General features: G+C 40.1%; 1 protein-coding gene across 1 annotated transcript; it reads left to right on the top strand.

The window, feature by feature from the left end:
* Positions 1 to 417: 417 nt before the first annotated feature.
* On the top strand, positions 418 to 15,227 carry LOC113504953 (nuclear export mediator factor NEMF). The gene is made up of 18 exons (XM_026887473.1): positions 418 to 602; positions 1,291 to 1,462; positions 2,339 to 2,541; positions 2,769 to 2,905; positions 3,155 to 3,330; positions 4,431 to 4,619; positions 5,380 to 5,562; positions 5,935 to 6,137; positions 6,556 to 6,751; positions 9,008 to 9,189; positions 9,641 to 9,812; positions 10,228 to 10,345; positions 10,626 to 10,936; positions 11,240 to 11,309; positions 12,456 to 12,661; positions 13,005 to 13,166; positions 13,851 to 13,984; positions 14,336 to 15,227. The coding sequence occupies exons 1-18, from the start codon at positions 547 to 549 to the stop codon at positions 14,532 to 14,534; spliced, it is 3,069 nt and encodes a 1,022-aa protein (XP_026743274.1). The 5' UTR covers positions 418 to 546; the 3' UTR covers positions 14,535 to 15,227.
* Positions 15,228 to 15,333: the final 106 nt, after the last annotated feature.

A 15,333-nucleotide genomic window follows, 5' to 3' on the forward strand; every position in this document is an offset into this window, starting at 1 on the left:
ACAGTTTCGAAATCAAATCACCATGAAACTAGACTACATCACATCCGATTAATTAATACTTTTTTAAGATTGACAGAACGGAGGATTGAAAATTAAATTATTCTGGTACCGTACCATGACTCTCATCATAGATAATACATATAATACTGGTAACTCTCATCTCACCTCACCATCTAATTCACTTGAATTGTTTACATTTTGATGAACCATATGTATATTTATACCCCTACATATATGTGTATTATTATGACAAAAAATTGAAAAATTAAGGTGGTAGATAAAATTTTGCATCACAAATAGATAGACGCCTATGACGAATCGATGATCACAATAATCTGGGTTGACTGCCAGTTAAGTGAGAAATGGATGACAATTCTCGCTCAATCGACTAACTCGTAAATCTATAGTAACGACATAAAATCTGACGTTTTATTATTTACTCGTGAAGACGTGAATCTTGTCATTTTCAATTCTCGCTATTTTGACGAGAATTTTTATTGTTTTTGTGCAATGTTATAAACTGAACAGTGAAAATAAACCGCAAAAATGAAGAACCGATTTAACACATACGATATTATGTGCATGGTCACAGAACTGCAAAGGTATTTATCAAAACAAGCATGAATATTTGATTATTTTACCAACTTTGTTTAACAATATATTACGTGGACTACTACGAAACTGTATTGTATATTGCGACTGTAGATAGATATTGTTCATTCTGTTGTTTAGACACCTGGTTTTAGCATTCGGTAAAAAGAGATTTATTTTACAATTATCTGATGTAACATGCACGAATTTTAACACACAGTCACTTTAAATTGTTGTCGTTAGCGCAATAAATACAGTACAATTCATAATATAGCTACAGAATTATATTATCTTATGTAATTTTTTCTTATAAACATGTAGGCATATTTATTTTCTTTTGCCCAATTTGCAAGGTTATGTTATCAGTTTTGTTTTGAATTATTCTAATTGGGGGCAAGAGACCTTCTCTGTATTATTATTAACTACATCCTATATTCCATTCATTTAAAAAGGAAGCTACAGAAGCAACTACTAAAAGAAGCAGTTACTACTACATGCTTGAATTAGGGTTTTTTTTTAAATTTTGAGACTCAGATTTTATTTTTTACAGAAGACAAATCACAAAACACTTCTATATTCATTACCTATTCTGCACACTTTTTGATCTAAAACATAATGATTTTGTAGTAAGAATACATCTTAAACAGATACCTCTCTTTTTATTATTTTTCTATTCTGATAAAAACTTGTTATTTTCAGGTTAATTGGAATGCGAGTGAACCAAGTGTATGATATAGACAGCAAGACATATGTGATACGCCTGCAGAGATCCGAGGAGAAGAGCATCTTGCTGCTGGAGTCTGGGAACCGCTTTCATACCACACAGTTTGAGTGGCCAAAGAATAATGCTCCCTCGGGATTTACTATGAAGGTTTCATTATAGTTATTAACATAATTATTTCAAATTCAGTAATAATTATTATATCAACTGGAAATGTCCCATTGTTGGGCAAATGGCTTGTCCAATATTGAAGGAATTTGATCAAACTGCTAATTCACATTTTGGTGAATCCTGATTCCGTTTACAAGGCTAGGTTTGCCGATTGGGTTTTCAGAGTGTATTGTTTGGCAAGCAAAAACTGAGAAAACTAACAAGAACTGTTACATAAACAAAAATAAAATTAAACACAGAAGTATGAAACTTTCTATGATGCAACAATGTTTTTTGTTTGTCGTCATTTTACAATCTAGTGATGTAAATTGACCTCATTACTAGTTATACCTGTCAGCTGAAAATTGCGATGATTCTCATTATCTGTAGTAATTTTAATATTCAATTAACTTTATTTGAGGAAATCATTTCTTTCTGAATTAATGAGAAATAAATAATAATAATATCTTGACCGATTTTCGGCCATGGCGGCAGCACACCAGCCAGCTACGATGGATATAATATAATGCCCAAGTGCACAAAACGGGGTGTAATCTCTGATCCCTGACTCTCATCGCCTGCTGGGACGGCAATCCGAAACTACCTTCGATCAGTCGCAGTGCTCACTTTTTATGTACGTTTCAAAATGCGGGAGCTGTGAAATTTAATTCTAGAACACAAAAATCGAAAATTCGGTGCATGCCTTGGGATCGGACAAAATCATAGTAATTTTGAAACTGTAGCTATTTTCCTTTCCACCTTTCCCCAAACAAATACAATTAAAAACCACGCAGCCACAACAAAGGGAAATTTCTTATCAGCATAATAATAAATACACAATAACCCACTATTGATTAATTGCCTATATCCCCGCAGCTACGTAAACACTTGAAGAACAAACGTCTAGAGAAGCTCTCCCAGCTCGGCGTCGACCGTATCGTGGACCTGCAGTTCGGCAGCGGGGAGGCCGCCTACCACGTCATCCTCGAACTGTACGACAGAGGAAACATCGTGCTCACCGACCACGAGAGGATCATCCTTAATGTTCTTAGGCCTCACGTCGAAGGGGATAAAGTACGGTAAGTTATAATACAAATATATGTAGAGAAAGTGCAGCGATACTGTCATAGTTGTGAATTATAGCATGTTGAAAGTCTGTCATATGCTAATGTTTGATCGTCTTCTCCTAATACATGCACGCCCGCATAGCCTGAATCTATTTATACGCCATGGCTTAAATCATGGACCAAAAGTAAATGAGAATAGGGCTTTTAAGTTAATGTTTGATTTTGTATGTTATCAACAGATTCGCAGTAAAAGAGAGGTATCCTCTGGATAGAGCAAAGACAAGTTACGCGGCGCCCTCTAGCGTCGAGCTGCAAGAAATACTGGCCAACTGTAAACCTGGTGACAACCTCAAGAAAGTTCTTAATCCTAAATTAGGTAAGGATATAGTCAGATTTATTTTCAGATTGTACATAAACTATTACCTAGACTTTTCCAAGTAAAGAATATTTTTTATTGTTAAGGATACTGCAAAACCTTTAATTTAAATGAAGCACTTGAAAACTATCGGCTTTCGATGGAATATCAAAATGAACTCTAAAAATCTTGAAATACAGTCGAATTCAGAACAACCCCCTCCGATCCTTATTTGAAAATGGTTAAAAAGATATTAACTTCCTGTTTTAGAGTTCGGTGCAGCCATTATCGACCATGTTCTCCTGGAGAATGGCCTGGCGGGTACCATGAAGCTGTCCAAGGAGCCAGGCAAGGGGTTCAATGTGGAAGAAGACCTTGAGAAGCTGCTGAAGGCCCTGAAGCAGGCTGAACAACTACTCGACGATGCGAGGGTTCAAGTGGCGAAGGTAATTTGTGTTTCCAGACCATATCTCGAGATTACTTATATAAAAAAATAATCTTTATTTCAGTAACTAATAGATTGTTTGATTGAATTTCAAGAGTGATATTGTGTTCAATAGTTAAATTTTTTTCACTACTCGCCTTGCTTCTATTCCGTGGAAAAACGCTCCCTATAATAGGCCTGTTTCCACTAAGAATAAATCGGGTTGCTTAGACTTCCTAATGATTAATCATGATATGCAGTAAATGAAAAAATATTATTTTTATTAAAATAATATACGATTAATAATATTTTTGGAAAATAAAATCAGTAAAATTAGGCATTCAACCACGTGACTTCAAACACCAATCAGAGATGAGTGACGTCACGCCTCGCAAAACAATGTTGTAGCTGTCACTTTCAATAGAGTGTCAATCAATTGTCATTTTCGTCCGAAGTGATCAGTTTATTTTATGTGCTTTTCGTTTGTTTTCTTAGCAATTTATTGTTGTTAATTAAGTTGATTGATAGAAAGTTTGTGTCATACATAATGGAATCAGGATTTACCAAAGCAAACAGCAGTAATTTGCCCAAAATTGACGCCATTATGCTTGGAAATTTTTTCGCATTCAACGCCGACTTTTGCTCATCGGAATTCCGCAACTTTAAAACTTCTATGTAAGTATAATGTGAAAAACAAAAAAGTTTTATATAATTACCAGTCTGGGGCACTACACAGTATTTATAATAAGAGGAATGCATTATTTGTTAAAAAATCTCCTTGACTAACATATACAAACTCCAATGTTTCGCGAGGTGTGACGTCATTCAAGAGGCCATGACAGTCTTGGCCTTTTCAAATGTCAATTTGAAATTAATTTTTATAAACGCAAAATAAATACGTAAAACGCATATTTTTATAAAAATATTATATTTTTGGGGTAAAATAGATACTAAACTATAGTTTTAAACATATTTCCAAATTTTGTCAACAGGCCTATTCACTGACTGTGTCACGACGCTGCTTTCCATTGGCGAAAAATGTATAGAAATAGATATATTAGTGGATAAAGACATGAATGTGTAAGTTAGAAACGAACTTACATTTATATTCCATTGTACCAGGGCTACATAACGCAGAAGAAGGAGTCCCGGCCTGGTCCCGAGGGCGAGACCTTCCTGCTGGCCAGCCAGGAGTTCCACCCGATGCTGTTCGCGCAGCACCGCCAGATGCCGCACGTCGAGCACGACACCTTCGACCGAGCTGTCGACGAGTTCTTCTCCACTCTGGAAGGACAGAAAATTGATTTAAAGGTATAGTAGAAATAAATTTGATAACTTTTATACATTTTACACATGAAATCAAAGTTGTCCTTTTTTGCGATATTGCATCACCGATTTATTCAAACATCAGTGAAATTCAGACCTTAATGGTTTTTAGTTAAGGTTGTAAATGCAATAACAGTAATGAGTGCATATGCGACAACCGCATTTGGACACATTAGGCGCAGGAACCGAGTAGTGATATCACACATGAGCTATAATGCCGTGTCGCGGCAAGCTTCGCCAACCACGGACTGATTTCTACTGAAAGACGTTCGGTTCATACATTCAGTTCACATGCGCGAAGACACCCAGACCGTTCGTGGATGAAATAAATGCTTGTCCTACGCGGGGATCGAATTGGTGGCACATCATACACGGTGGGTTTGCCGTGATGACTCACTCGGCTATCCGTGACGTCAACTCGACGACTACTGACATCACTAGTGATTTGCAACTAAAGTCTGACCCGACTATTATATAACACTAGCTGTTGCTCGCGACTTCGTCTGCGTGGTTAGGAGATATAAGTTATGATTTATATCTGCCCTGTTTTTTTTCACATTTTCCATTGTATCTTCGCTCCTATTAGTCGCAGCGTGATGGTATATAGCCTAAAAAACCTTCCTCGATGAATGGTCTATTCAACACAAAAATATTTTTTCAATTTGAACCACTAGTTCCTGAGATAAACAAACAATACTCTTCAGCTTTATATATTAGTATAGATAGATATTGACGATACTTACAGACAGTTCAAGTAGAGCGCGAGGCCATGAAGAAGCTGCAGAACGTGCGCGCGGACCACGAGAAGCGCGTCCGCGAGCTGCAGCGCGCGCAGGGGGCCGACCAGCGCGCCGCCGAGCTGGTGGCCAGGAACCAGCCGCTCGTGGACCAGGCCCGTCTGGCCGTGCAGGCCGCGCTAGCTAACCAGGTACACACACCTTACCCTAATCAATATCAAACCACATCAGTAACCAACCCCCCCCCCCTTTTTTTGATAATGCGGAGGAATCCGGATGTATTATGGATAGCCAATCCTTCGGAGAAGGAGCGGATAGTGCCAGACTCTTGTTAATTTAATTTATACCGCGGTAAGATATCATCCGCGTGTCGATCCATGGAAAATTATGTTGAAAGTTTCGTAGTGGTTTCTTAGGTTTCCATCAGTAAGGAAGTTTGGCGGGTCAAAATAACACTTTCCAAGCTTCTTCAAAGCCGGCTCACGTAAAGCCATACCAACCAAAACAAAACAACAAAAGTCCGTTTCGCAATCAGCCCTAAAACACGTTTCATATATTGGTAGATGTCCTGGGACGATATCAAGGACCTGGTGAAGGCTGCCCAGGAGAACAAGGACCCGATCGCGTCGTGCATCAAGCAGCTGAAGCTGAACACCAACCACATCACACTGCTGCTGGAGGACCCTTACGACAGCGGGGAGGAGCCCCTGCCCCCGCAACTTGTCGATATCGATCTCTCGCTCACTGCATACGCGAATGCGAGAAGGTAAATAGCACCGTACTTTAAAGTTCTTAAGGTCGATTATTGAAATGTCTGTTTCAAATCCGCGTCAAGTGTCATTCTGTCCCTCGGTGTATTGACCACAGACCAATAGGAATCGATTGTGCACTTTAGCCCTAAAATAATCTTTATGCTTTGATGAGTCGTCACTTAAGACTTTGTCAAATAAAACGTGTTCTTTTTGCGCGTCACTCCAATCTATCAATGCAGTCTATCGAGGTCCACTGCTGGACATAGGTCTCCCCTGAGTTACGCCATCTATTGGTGGCAAATTAAACTGGAGAAAAGCCAAGACGTGGGATCTCTTTCTAACTTATTTACAGTTTTTAAGAGACTTGACCGACAATCACTATAATGATCACCTAAGCATGCATATTTACACCTCGACACTTGGTCTAAACAGGCTCTACGACCAGAAACGAAGTGCCGCTAAAAAGCAGCAGAAGACTCTAGAATCAGCTGGGAAAGCCCTCAAGAGTGCGGAGAAGAAGACCAAGCAGACCCTGAAGGAGGCCCACACCGTCAGCAACATCATCAAGGCGCGGAAGACGTACTGGTTCGAGAAGTTCTACTGGTTCATCTCATCGGACAACTATCTCGTGAGTCTGACTTACAATAAACATTATTTGGCACCTTAAGTTATAGTAATCCTACTTATATTATATATTATAAACGCGAAAGTTTGTATGTATGGATGTTTGTTCCTCTTTCACGCAAAAACTAATGAATGGATTTAAACGAAACTTGGTACACAGACAGTTTATAACCACTATTAACACATAGAATAGTTTTTATTCCGATTGTATGTTCTTCTCGGTTTAAACGAATTCGATAGTCGTACGAATGACGTCGTAATTTTCCTCTTTCCACCCATTTTGCCACGTTTTTATAAGCTTACTTTCTTGTTTGTTTGTTTGTTGTTCCGGTTGGATTTTTGCAACTCAATTTTGAGGCACTTCCCGATAAACTAGCATGTTGACATTTTCAGGGTAGCTTCAAACCCGATGATAATGCAATTTACAACTATAAAATTTGACATTTAAAAACGTGGGTATTAAGATTTTTTATAATATGTACATATATAAACATGTTTTACAAAATTAGTAACTTACCGGTCTTAGAGAGAAACTAGCTTGTTCATTTTGGAAATCTAAACTGACAACACGTTCGGCAATCCACTTATTAAAGCTAATTTAGACGATGGGAGCAATGCGTGACAGTTGCGATACATTTGCGATACATTTGCTGATTATTATATTTCGCTTTGGATACCAAGGTAAAGGATTTCTCCGAGCGCTAATGTGGTTATCAGAGTGTCGTCATCTATATCTATACTTCTATACTATACTAATATATAAAGCTGAAACAAACTCGTTTGAACGCGCCAATCTCAGGAACTACTTCAAATGGAAAAAATCGTTTTGTGGTCAATAGACCATTCATCGAGGAAGGTTTAGGCTATATAACATCACGCTGCAACTAATAGGAGCGAAGATACAATGGAAAATGTGGCAAAAACGGGAAAAAATATTCATCTTCGAGGGCTTCATTTCAACAATTCCTAACTTATATCTTTTAACCACACGGACGAAGTCGGAAACAACAACTAGTTTGTCAAATATTATGTCATTTCCTACAAAACATTATCGGTTTAACCACTCTTGCGGGAGCTTCATAACGTTATGCAACACAACCAGTTCTAATAGTATTTAATTAAGCTCTCACAGCTGTACAGCACCGCTTAATATTACAAAATATATCTAAATAGGCCCTTATTATAGAATCTTGAGTGGTCTTACCTCATCCACACTTGATACTATAAAACTAAGCCTGCTATCGATAACAAGTTATTGAGTCATCAGGTTAGAACACTTGTCCGCGATGACTCAATATGGGTATAGTTACCGGCACGGATCTTGAGCGCTGACCTTCACCTGCGCAGAAGTGATTTTTTGGGTCCCTTTTGCGGTATGACGTGAGGCAAGGGGCGGACTAAAGTGCAGTGATTGTCCCGCAGCGCATCGCGTCATAGCCATCATGAGTGATTCGTTATTTGATGCAGATGCGTGCACCTCAATATATACGATGCGCAAAGCGATCCCCACTCTTCCACCGAGCGCTCATGATCCGTGCCGGTACCTTTACCTCAATGCGGACTGCATGGTTAGCCGTTTGTTAAAAGTCACCACGCCAAATCCGTTGTGCGCCACGTGTCGCAGGTTTTATCCCCGCGTAGGCAAAGCATTTATGTGATCCTTCTTGTCGGAATAACATCAAATCTTGTAAAATCTCAAGCTGCAGAATCATAGAATTTACTTACTGCGGATCTCGTCAATGTTTAATCTAAGTAAAAAAAATATCAAACAATACCAGTCTGTCTCAGTCAACTTGACAGACTAATCATCGTGTCATCATCGGCCTAGCCTGGGTTGGCTAACTGGGTTGGCTTCCAGTCTAACCAGATTCAGCTAAGTACGAGTGTTTTATATAAGGAGCGACTGCCTATCTGACCTCCTCAACCCAGTTACCTGCCACAGGATGCCCCTTGGTTTGGGTAAAATCCGTAACATGCGCCGTACTGCTTCATGCTTGCAAACGTAAAAGTGATTTTTTTTGTCGAACCCTACTATTATGTGTTTGTTTGTTAACTTTTCACCGCCAAACAGACAGGTTTAGATGAAGTTTGGTATGGACGTAGCTGACACTTTGGATCTGATATTTCGTAAAAAGAGGGATATGTTTTAACACTCGCTCATAGTCGACACCTGACAACTTATATATTTCTTTTTAACACTGTCTTATGATACGCAATAAAGTAAATCTATATTCGATTCTACCGTTTATATCGTGTGTAGGTGATCGGCGGTCGCGACCAGCAACAAAACGAGTTGCTAGTGAAGCGCTACATGCGCGCGTGCGACGTGTACGTCCACGCGGACGTGTCGGGCGCCGCGTCCGTCGTCGTCAAGAACCCCAGCGCTGGGCCGCTGCCGCCGCGCACGCTGGCCGAGGCCGGACACGCCGCTGTGGCCTACAGGTAACTTACCTACGTACAGCTGCACCATGCCGCCTGTGACCTTATCTATAGCTTCACCACCCTTCTCTATGATAAGGTAGGTACTCCAAATCAGCCGATGAACAGCTGCTTCTCTTACGCCAGTTGACAAGTTACTGTCTGCAGAAAAAATCTACATATACTATTAAATTTATAAAGTTTAACGAAAAATGTTGACAACAACTGTAATTATCTCTCTTATCTGAATCTGAACACTAGAATCGAACAGAAAACTTGCTTATATTATGATACATCTGTTTTAATATTTTTGATTGTAATTCTGTCATCATCAATTCTTTGCCTTTGTTGCTGACCATATATATAAATGCAAGAAATAAATAAAGTATGTTTATCTATTGTTCTCATAATACAAGTTTCGCTTAGTTTGAGACTAGATGGCGTTGTTTCAAAAGAGTGTCATTCTTTAAATCAGTGTGGCGTGGGAAGCCAAGGTGATGACTCGCGCGTGGTGGGTGCACGCCTCGCAGGTGTCGAAGACCGCGCCCACGGGGGAGTTCCTCACCACCGGCTCCTTCATGATCCGCGGCCGCAAGAACTACCTGCTGCCCGACCAGTTGCAGTTCGGATTCAGTTTTATGTTCAGAGTGAGTTTCCCTTAGACTTTAAAAAGTGGATTATCAATTATGTTCACAGGTTACTTCTAGATCTTTGATCTGATTTATGTAATTCCCTTTGTTAGGTGCGAAAGAGCCAATAAATGACTAACAGTGGAACAGCATTAAAAAAATGAGTTGGGCCTTGTATTATTTATTTTATGATCTTTATATCAACTATTGCAGCAGCGGTAGGCCAGTCTGCACCCGTTACGTGCTCAGTTTAATACAAATGCTATAATTCTCCTATTTAAAATTAAACTTCAAGTTTTTAAAATCGCTGTTCAATAACAGCGATTTTTGAAATTCGACAGAAAGAGAAAAAATACCGTTGAGCGAGATCTGATCTTAGTTTTTGAGTTTGTTCCTTTTTCATAATTTGCAAAAAAACTCCTGTTTATTACAGTTAGAAGATAGTTGTATAGAAAAGCATCTCAATGAGCGAGGAGTGCTCGCCCCGGAGGACGCCTCGGAAACGACATCCGTCGTCGAGGAGGATCAGGAAATAATCGTGTCTGATGATGGTGGGTACCTGAACATGTAAACTATACTGAAAGGTCGAAGTTTGCTTTTATCCTTTTCTCTCATTCAGAAACGTCGATTATTAAAGCGAGAAAGAGAGTGCAATCACTTGCTGTAGTATTAACGACGCACTCCGCTTTCTCGTACTAGGTAATGATTTTTCTGTGTGGAAGAAAGGATCAAGCATAGGAGAGTTTCATGTGTCAAGTTGAATTTGACTCTTGATTAATTTAATCTTAATAGGCTTCTTTTAACCCTCTAAACTTTCCTTTTATCACTTAGACGAACCTTCAGACAAAGAGGAAGAGAAATCAGAAGTAAATACCTTAGGATCCATTAAAGAAGAGTCGCAAGCAACGGAGTCGGAGAAGAGCGAGAGCCGTCAGGAGACAGAAAACAGTGAGAGCCAGGAGATGGAACAGAGTGAGAGCCAGGAGACAGAGCAGAGTGAGAGCCCGGAGATGGAGCAGAGTGAGAGCCAGGACACAGAGAGAAGTGTGAGCCAGCAGGAGACTAGTGAGAAGCAAGAGAAGGAAGAACCATCGGAGAATGAGAGCGCGTCAGATGATGATTTCCCAGACACACACATCAAGGTGAGTCAAATAACATAAAAATTCATCATTATCATCCACAGGCTTTATCCTCCCACTGTTGGGCATAGGCCTCCCCTTTCTCATGTCTATTCCTACGGTCCTGTGCCAGCCTTGACTCAAGACGTTTACTATGTTATCGACCCATATTGCTCCCGGACGACCGACGCTTCTTTTGCCTTGTCTTGGCCAATTCTGTCACCGCCTTAGTCCACCTGCCGTCACTTCGTTTGGCCAAGTAAAATAGAAATTGATAAAAATTGTTAAAAATTCACACATACGTAATAAAATTACTTTTATTATCAGGTTGACCACGGGACAGGACAAGTGTTTCTGCGGAATTTGTCCAGGACATATTCAGAGACCTCAGATAAGAGTGAGTATTTTGATCAATGAAATTAGTTAGTCGAAACTAGGTCGATAATGATACTTCTAATTGTAAAACAAAGGTGTGCCCTGTAATGTTGGCGTTTCATAAATCTTCGGAAACCCAGGTAATGAGCATTAAAATGCGTGAACACTGGTGATAATAATAATTTCTATCTCTTTATAGTCACGGGATCACTTCGTGTAAAGAGACCCGGTCCTTTTTAAAGGCTTGCAGGGGGACACAGGTCCAAGATCTAGAGGCCTTGTTGAGAATTTTAATCTAATATGTGATGGGGTATCTACTGGGGATCATTCACCTCCGCTCTATGGGATAACGGACATGAAGAATCCAAAGTAGATACAAAACTATTGCAAGAATGTGTGTATGAACAATTAGGCTATTATATTATGATAAGTTGGCCAGTTAGTTGGATTTTCCAGAAACTATGACACCTGCCTCTCTACACATGGTAATGTAAATAAATTGGCAGGCGGTGACTCGCCGCTCACTAGATGGGCCCCCTATGATACCGTCACGATTGACAGCAGGTGGGCAACACCAGTGCGAGCGGCTAGGGGTGTAGAGAGGTGCGAGACACCGATTTCACCATCGCGGGTCACAGAACCGGAGCGGGTTTCCTCGTTATTACGCCATTAGACACTTCCACCCCCGAGCATATAGCTCTAGCGACCCCTCTCTAGCCAGCCAGTTAAGGCAAGAAAGAGCTGGGAGTCCCCATAAAGAGTGACCCCCTGGGGCATTCAGGTTCCGTTGTGTCGCTACTCACAAACAGCTCGACACAAGCTGCCCTGCGGATGTATGCTCCTACATAAACCTTCAGATACATTTTTTATTTATATCTCAAGGTTTGAAAAAGCATACTAATATGCCCTCTGGTCTTGCGTTATTCCCATGGAGAGAGAGAACGACTAGCCCCGAGGGATATAATAATTATTATTATGAATCATTCGCGTGAACGTTATTAAGCCCACAGTCTGTCTATAGCGTCATAGCTTCTGAACAGATTGAGCAATTTCAATTTGTATAGAAAGTGAATAGTGTGCGACTGCTCTTTGGTGGGGGTGAAAGACTTTTCAGATTTTTTTTTAATTTTATCTTGTTACAATATTCATCTTCGTTTTGTTTCCTTAGATGAAGAAAAAATGCCGTCGTTTCCGCAATTACCAAAGAAAGGAGGCAAGAAGCCGCAGAAGGAGCATAAAGAGCAGAAATCAAAGGAACCGATGAAAGAAGAGAAGAGCATGAAGCGGGGACAGCGCGGGAAGCTAAAGAAGATGAAGGACAAGTACAAGGACCAGGACGAGGAGGACAGGGCTATCATGATGGAGTTACTTCAAGTAAGTTCTAGTATGCCGGGAATAAAGGGTTATAAGTAATCGGGTTTTAATCGCCTGTGGTTTCATCTCAAATGAAGATTCTCCACTTACAAGATTGAAGATACTGAAGAAAATTCCGAGGTTATTCCGGATCATAACACATTAAACTAAAACCTTACTTTTACGGATTTTCCTTGGAATTAATTTTTGCCTGCAATTTCGCACTTATCTGTAACTAATTAGTCAATGTCCACTTCCACAGTCTATGTCTTCTTAAACAACTAAACAAGTTAAAAGATTTACAAGAAACCGTTCCAAGCTGAATGCTCCTATAAAAATATTAACCTTTCACATCACAATATAGTCAGGGAAAGGAGAGAAGGAATCAAAGAAGGCTCAGAAGAAGGCGGCGGCAGCGAAGGCTAACAAGGTGAAGACAGGTCCCCGAGCAGCCAAGATCCCGCAGCCGACGCCGCTGCTGCTGGAGGCCGACTCCGATGTCGAGGACCCGGAGCTGGACCCTGAGGTACCCGACCTAACTTTACTGGCATATATGTTCAACCCAATAATCGGTTATTTAATATCTGTTGATAAGTCAATCAGTCAAGTAGGAATAGATAGATACAATGAGAAATAATGTTAATTTTTGTAAGAAATATAAGGCTTTTTATATTTTATTTATTTACATAGTCCTTTCAGGCTCCTTAGAATACGATTAATAAAAATGCCTGAACTGTAGCGATAATAAATATAACTATTAAAAATCCTCCGCCTTAAAGTTATTTACCCCTGACGCAAAGGGTTGATATAAATTTTACGTGTCTGTCTGTCTGTCTTCCTGTCCTTTCCTTCCGAACGGATGGAGAAATTTCTATTTCATTTGTATTAAAGGTGAATTATGTGCGAGGTTTAGTTTATAATCAGTCGAGCTATTTCAGAGTTGTAGGGGATCAAAGTGTTTACTGCCAAGGGATAACATAATATTTTAATTTTATCCTGATAACACGTTGTAAAAGTCTGACAACCAGTCTAACCAAGGGGTATCGTGTCGTGTTGGGTAACTGGGTTGACGAGGTCAGATAGGCAGTCGCTCCTAGTAAAACACAGGTATTTAGCTGAATCCGCTTAGACTGGAAGCCGACCCCAACATAGTTGGGAAGAGGCTAGATTGTTGATGAATACGTTGTATAAGCGAGGTCTGTTTGGTCAGGTGTCGGAGGTGGAGGCGAGCTCGGACGCGGACGCGGCGCTGCTGCGGCAGCTGACGGGCGCGCCGCTGCACGACGACGAGCTGCTGTTCGCGGTGCCCGTGGTCGCGCCCTACTCCGCGCTCACCAACTACAAGTACACCTACAATACTCGTTTATTAAAAAATACAACGGCTTATACACTTTATAGGGATTGCCCGACTTCTCGTTTCAGACCCAACCATAGTCCACTATACTAAGTCCTTTTCTAACAACCAGCCAATTTCTTTCAAATAGTTCTTAAGCAAAGTATTTTATTTAACTATACAACTGGGCGAAATACATACCGCCTAAAAGAAAAAAAATATTCGGTCTGATCATATTGCAAAAAATACTGGTCGTTTAGAATACTAAAATTTATTTAAAAGTAATTAATATCTTTTCCTCACTATAATCGCTAAACATAAATCCAAAAAAATATTAACCATTCAAAACTGCCCATCTTTAGATACAAGGTGAAGCTGACTCCTGGAGCCAGCAAGCGCGGCAAGGCAGCCAAGACCGCCATCCAAGTGTTCCTCCGGGATAAAACAAGCACGGCCCGGGAAAAAGACCTTCTGAAGGCCGTCAAAGAGGAGAACGTCGCCAGGAACTTCCCCGGGAAAGTGAAACTGTCCGCGCCCTCGTTACATAAGCATAAGAAATAGAAATGTTACTGGAAAGCTCAACTATTCATTCTAACTCTGTGATCCGAGGTACTAAAAATGACACAAACGGACACACAAACACCAAAAAAAAAGGAAGAACACCGATATTATGGACTCCTTTTTGTAATTAGTCAATCTGCGTTTGTTCACTGATTTTCGTTGTTGATGGCAAACATTTCGTCTGTCCTTGTTTTTTTTTAACATCTATGCCCAGTACGTAGTACTTTCACACACACGAAAAATTTAAGCGTGCCTTGCAATTGAGTTATTTTTTAGTGGTAACTTAACTTTCTTGGTTTTTTTTTTCAATCACTAACCGTTACATTATACAGAGATGAGCAGAGTGCTTCTTGCTTCGTCTTGTCTATGTTCCTTCGTTCTGTCAGTATGAGTGAGAAAAGCAGGAATCTTTAAGTAATGTACTTGTGGGAGCGAGATGAAGTACTACGTGACGTTAGCGTCGTCTCTCTTCCGCAACGGGTCCTCCAGGGATAGTAGCCAGACAAGCAATCTCTGTACTAAATACTGTTTTTATCTGAATCCTGTAAGACTGGAAGCTTTACTCAGCATAGCTTGGATAAAGTTTTCAGAAGTGAGAATTATTGTGTTTTTGGTCATCTGTCGTCTGTTTCTTATATTCATGTTAATTATATCATGTTACTGTATTATATATTATATAATATGTACAAAGAAAGAAATTTTTTTCGTTGACTTAACCATTTGCCCTCCTACCACCCCTCCCTTTAATAAGTCGCTTCAAAAAGAACATCTGTGCCATTACGCGGCATTAAAATAGTGA

The sequence above is a fragment of the Trichoplusia ni genome, chromosome 23 (assembly GCF_003590095.1).
Source record: "Trichoplusia ni isolate ovarian cell line Hi5 chromosome 23, tn1, whole genome shotgun sequence".
Lineage (NCBI taxonomy): Eukaryota > Metazoa > Arthropoda > Insecta > Lepidoptera > Noctuidae > Trichoplusia > Trichoplusia ni.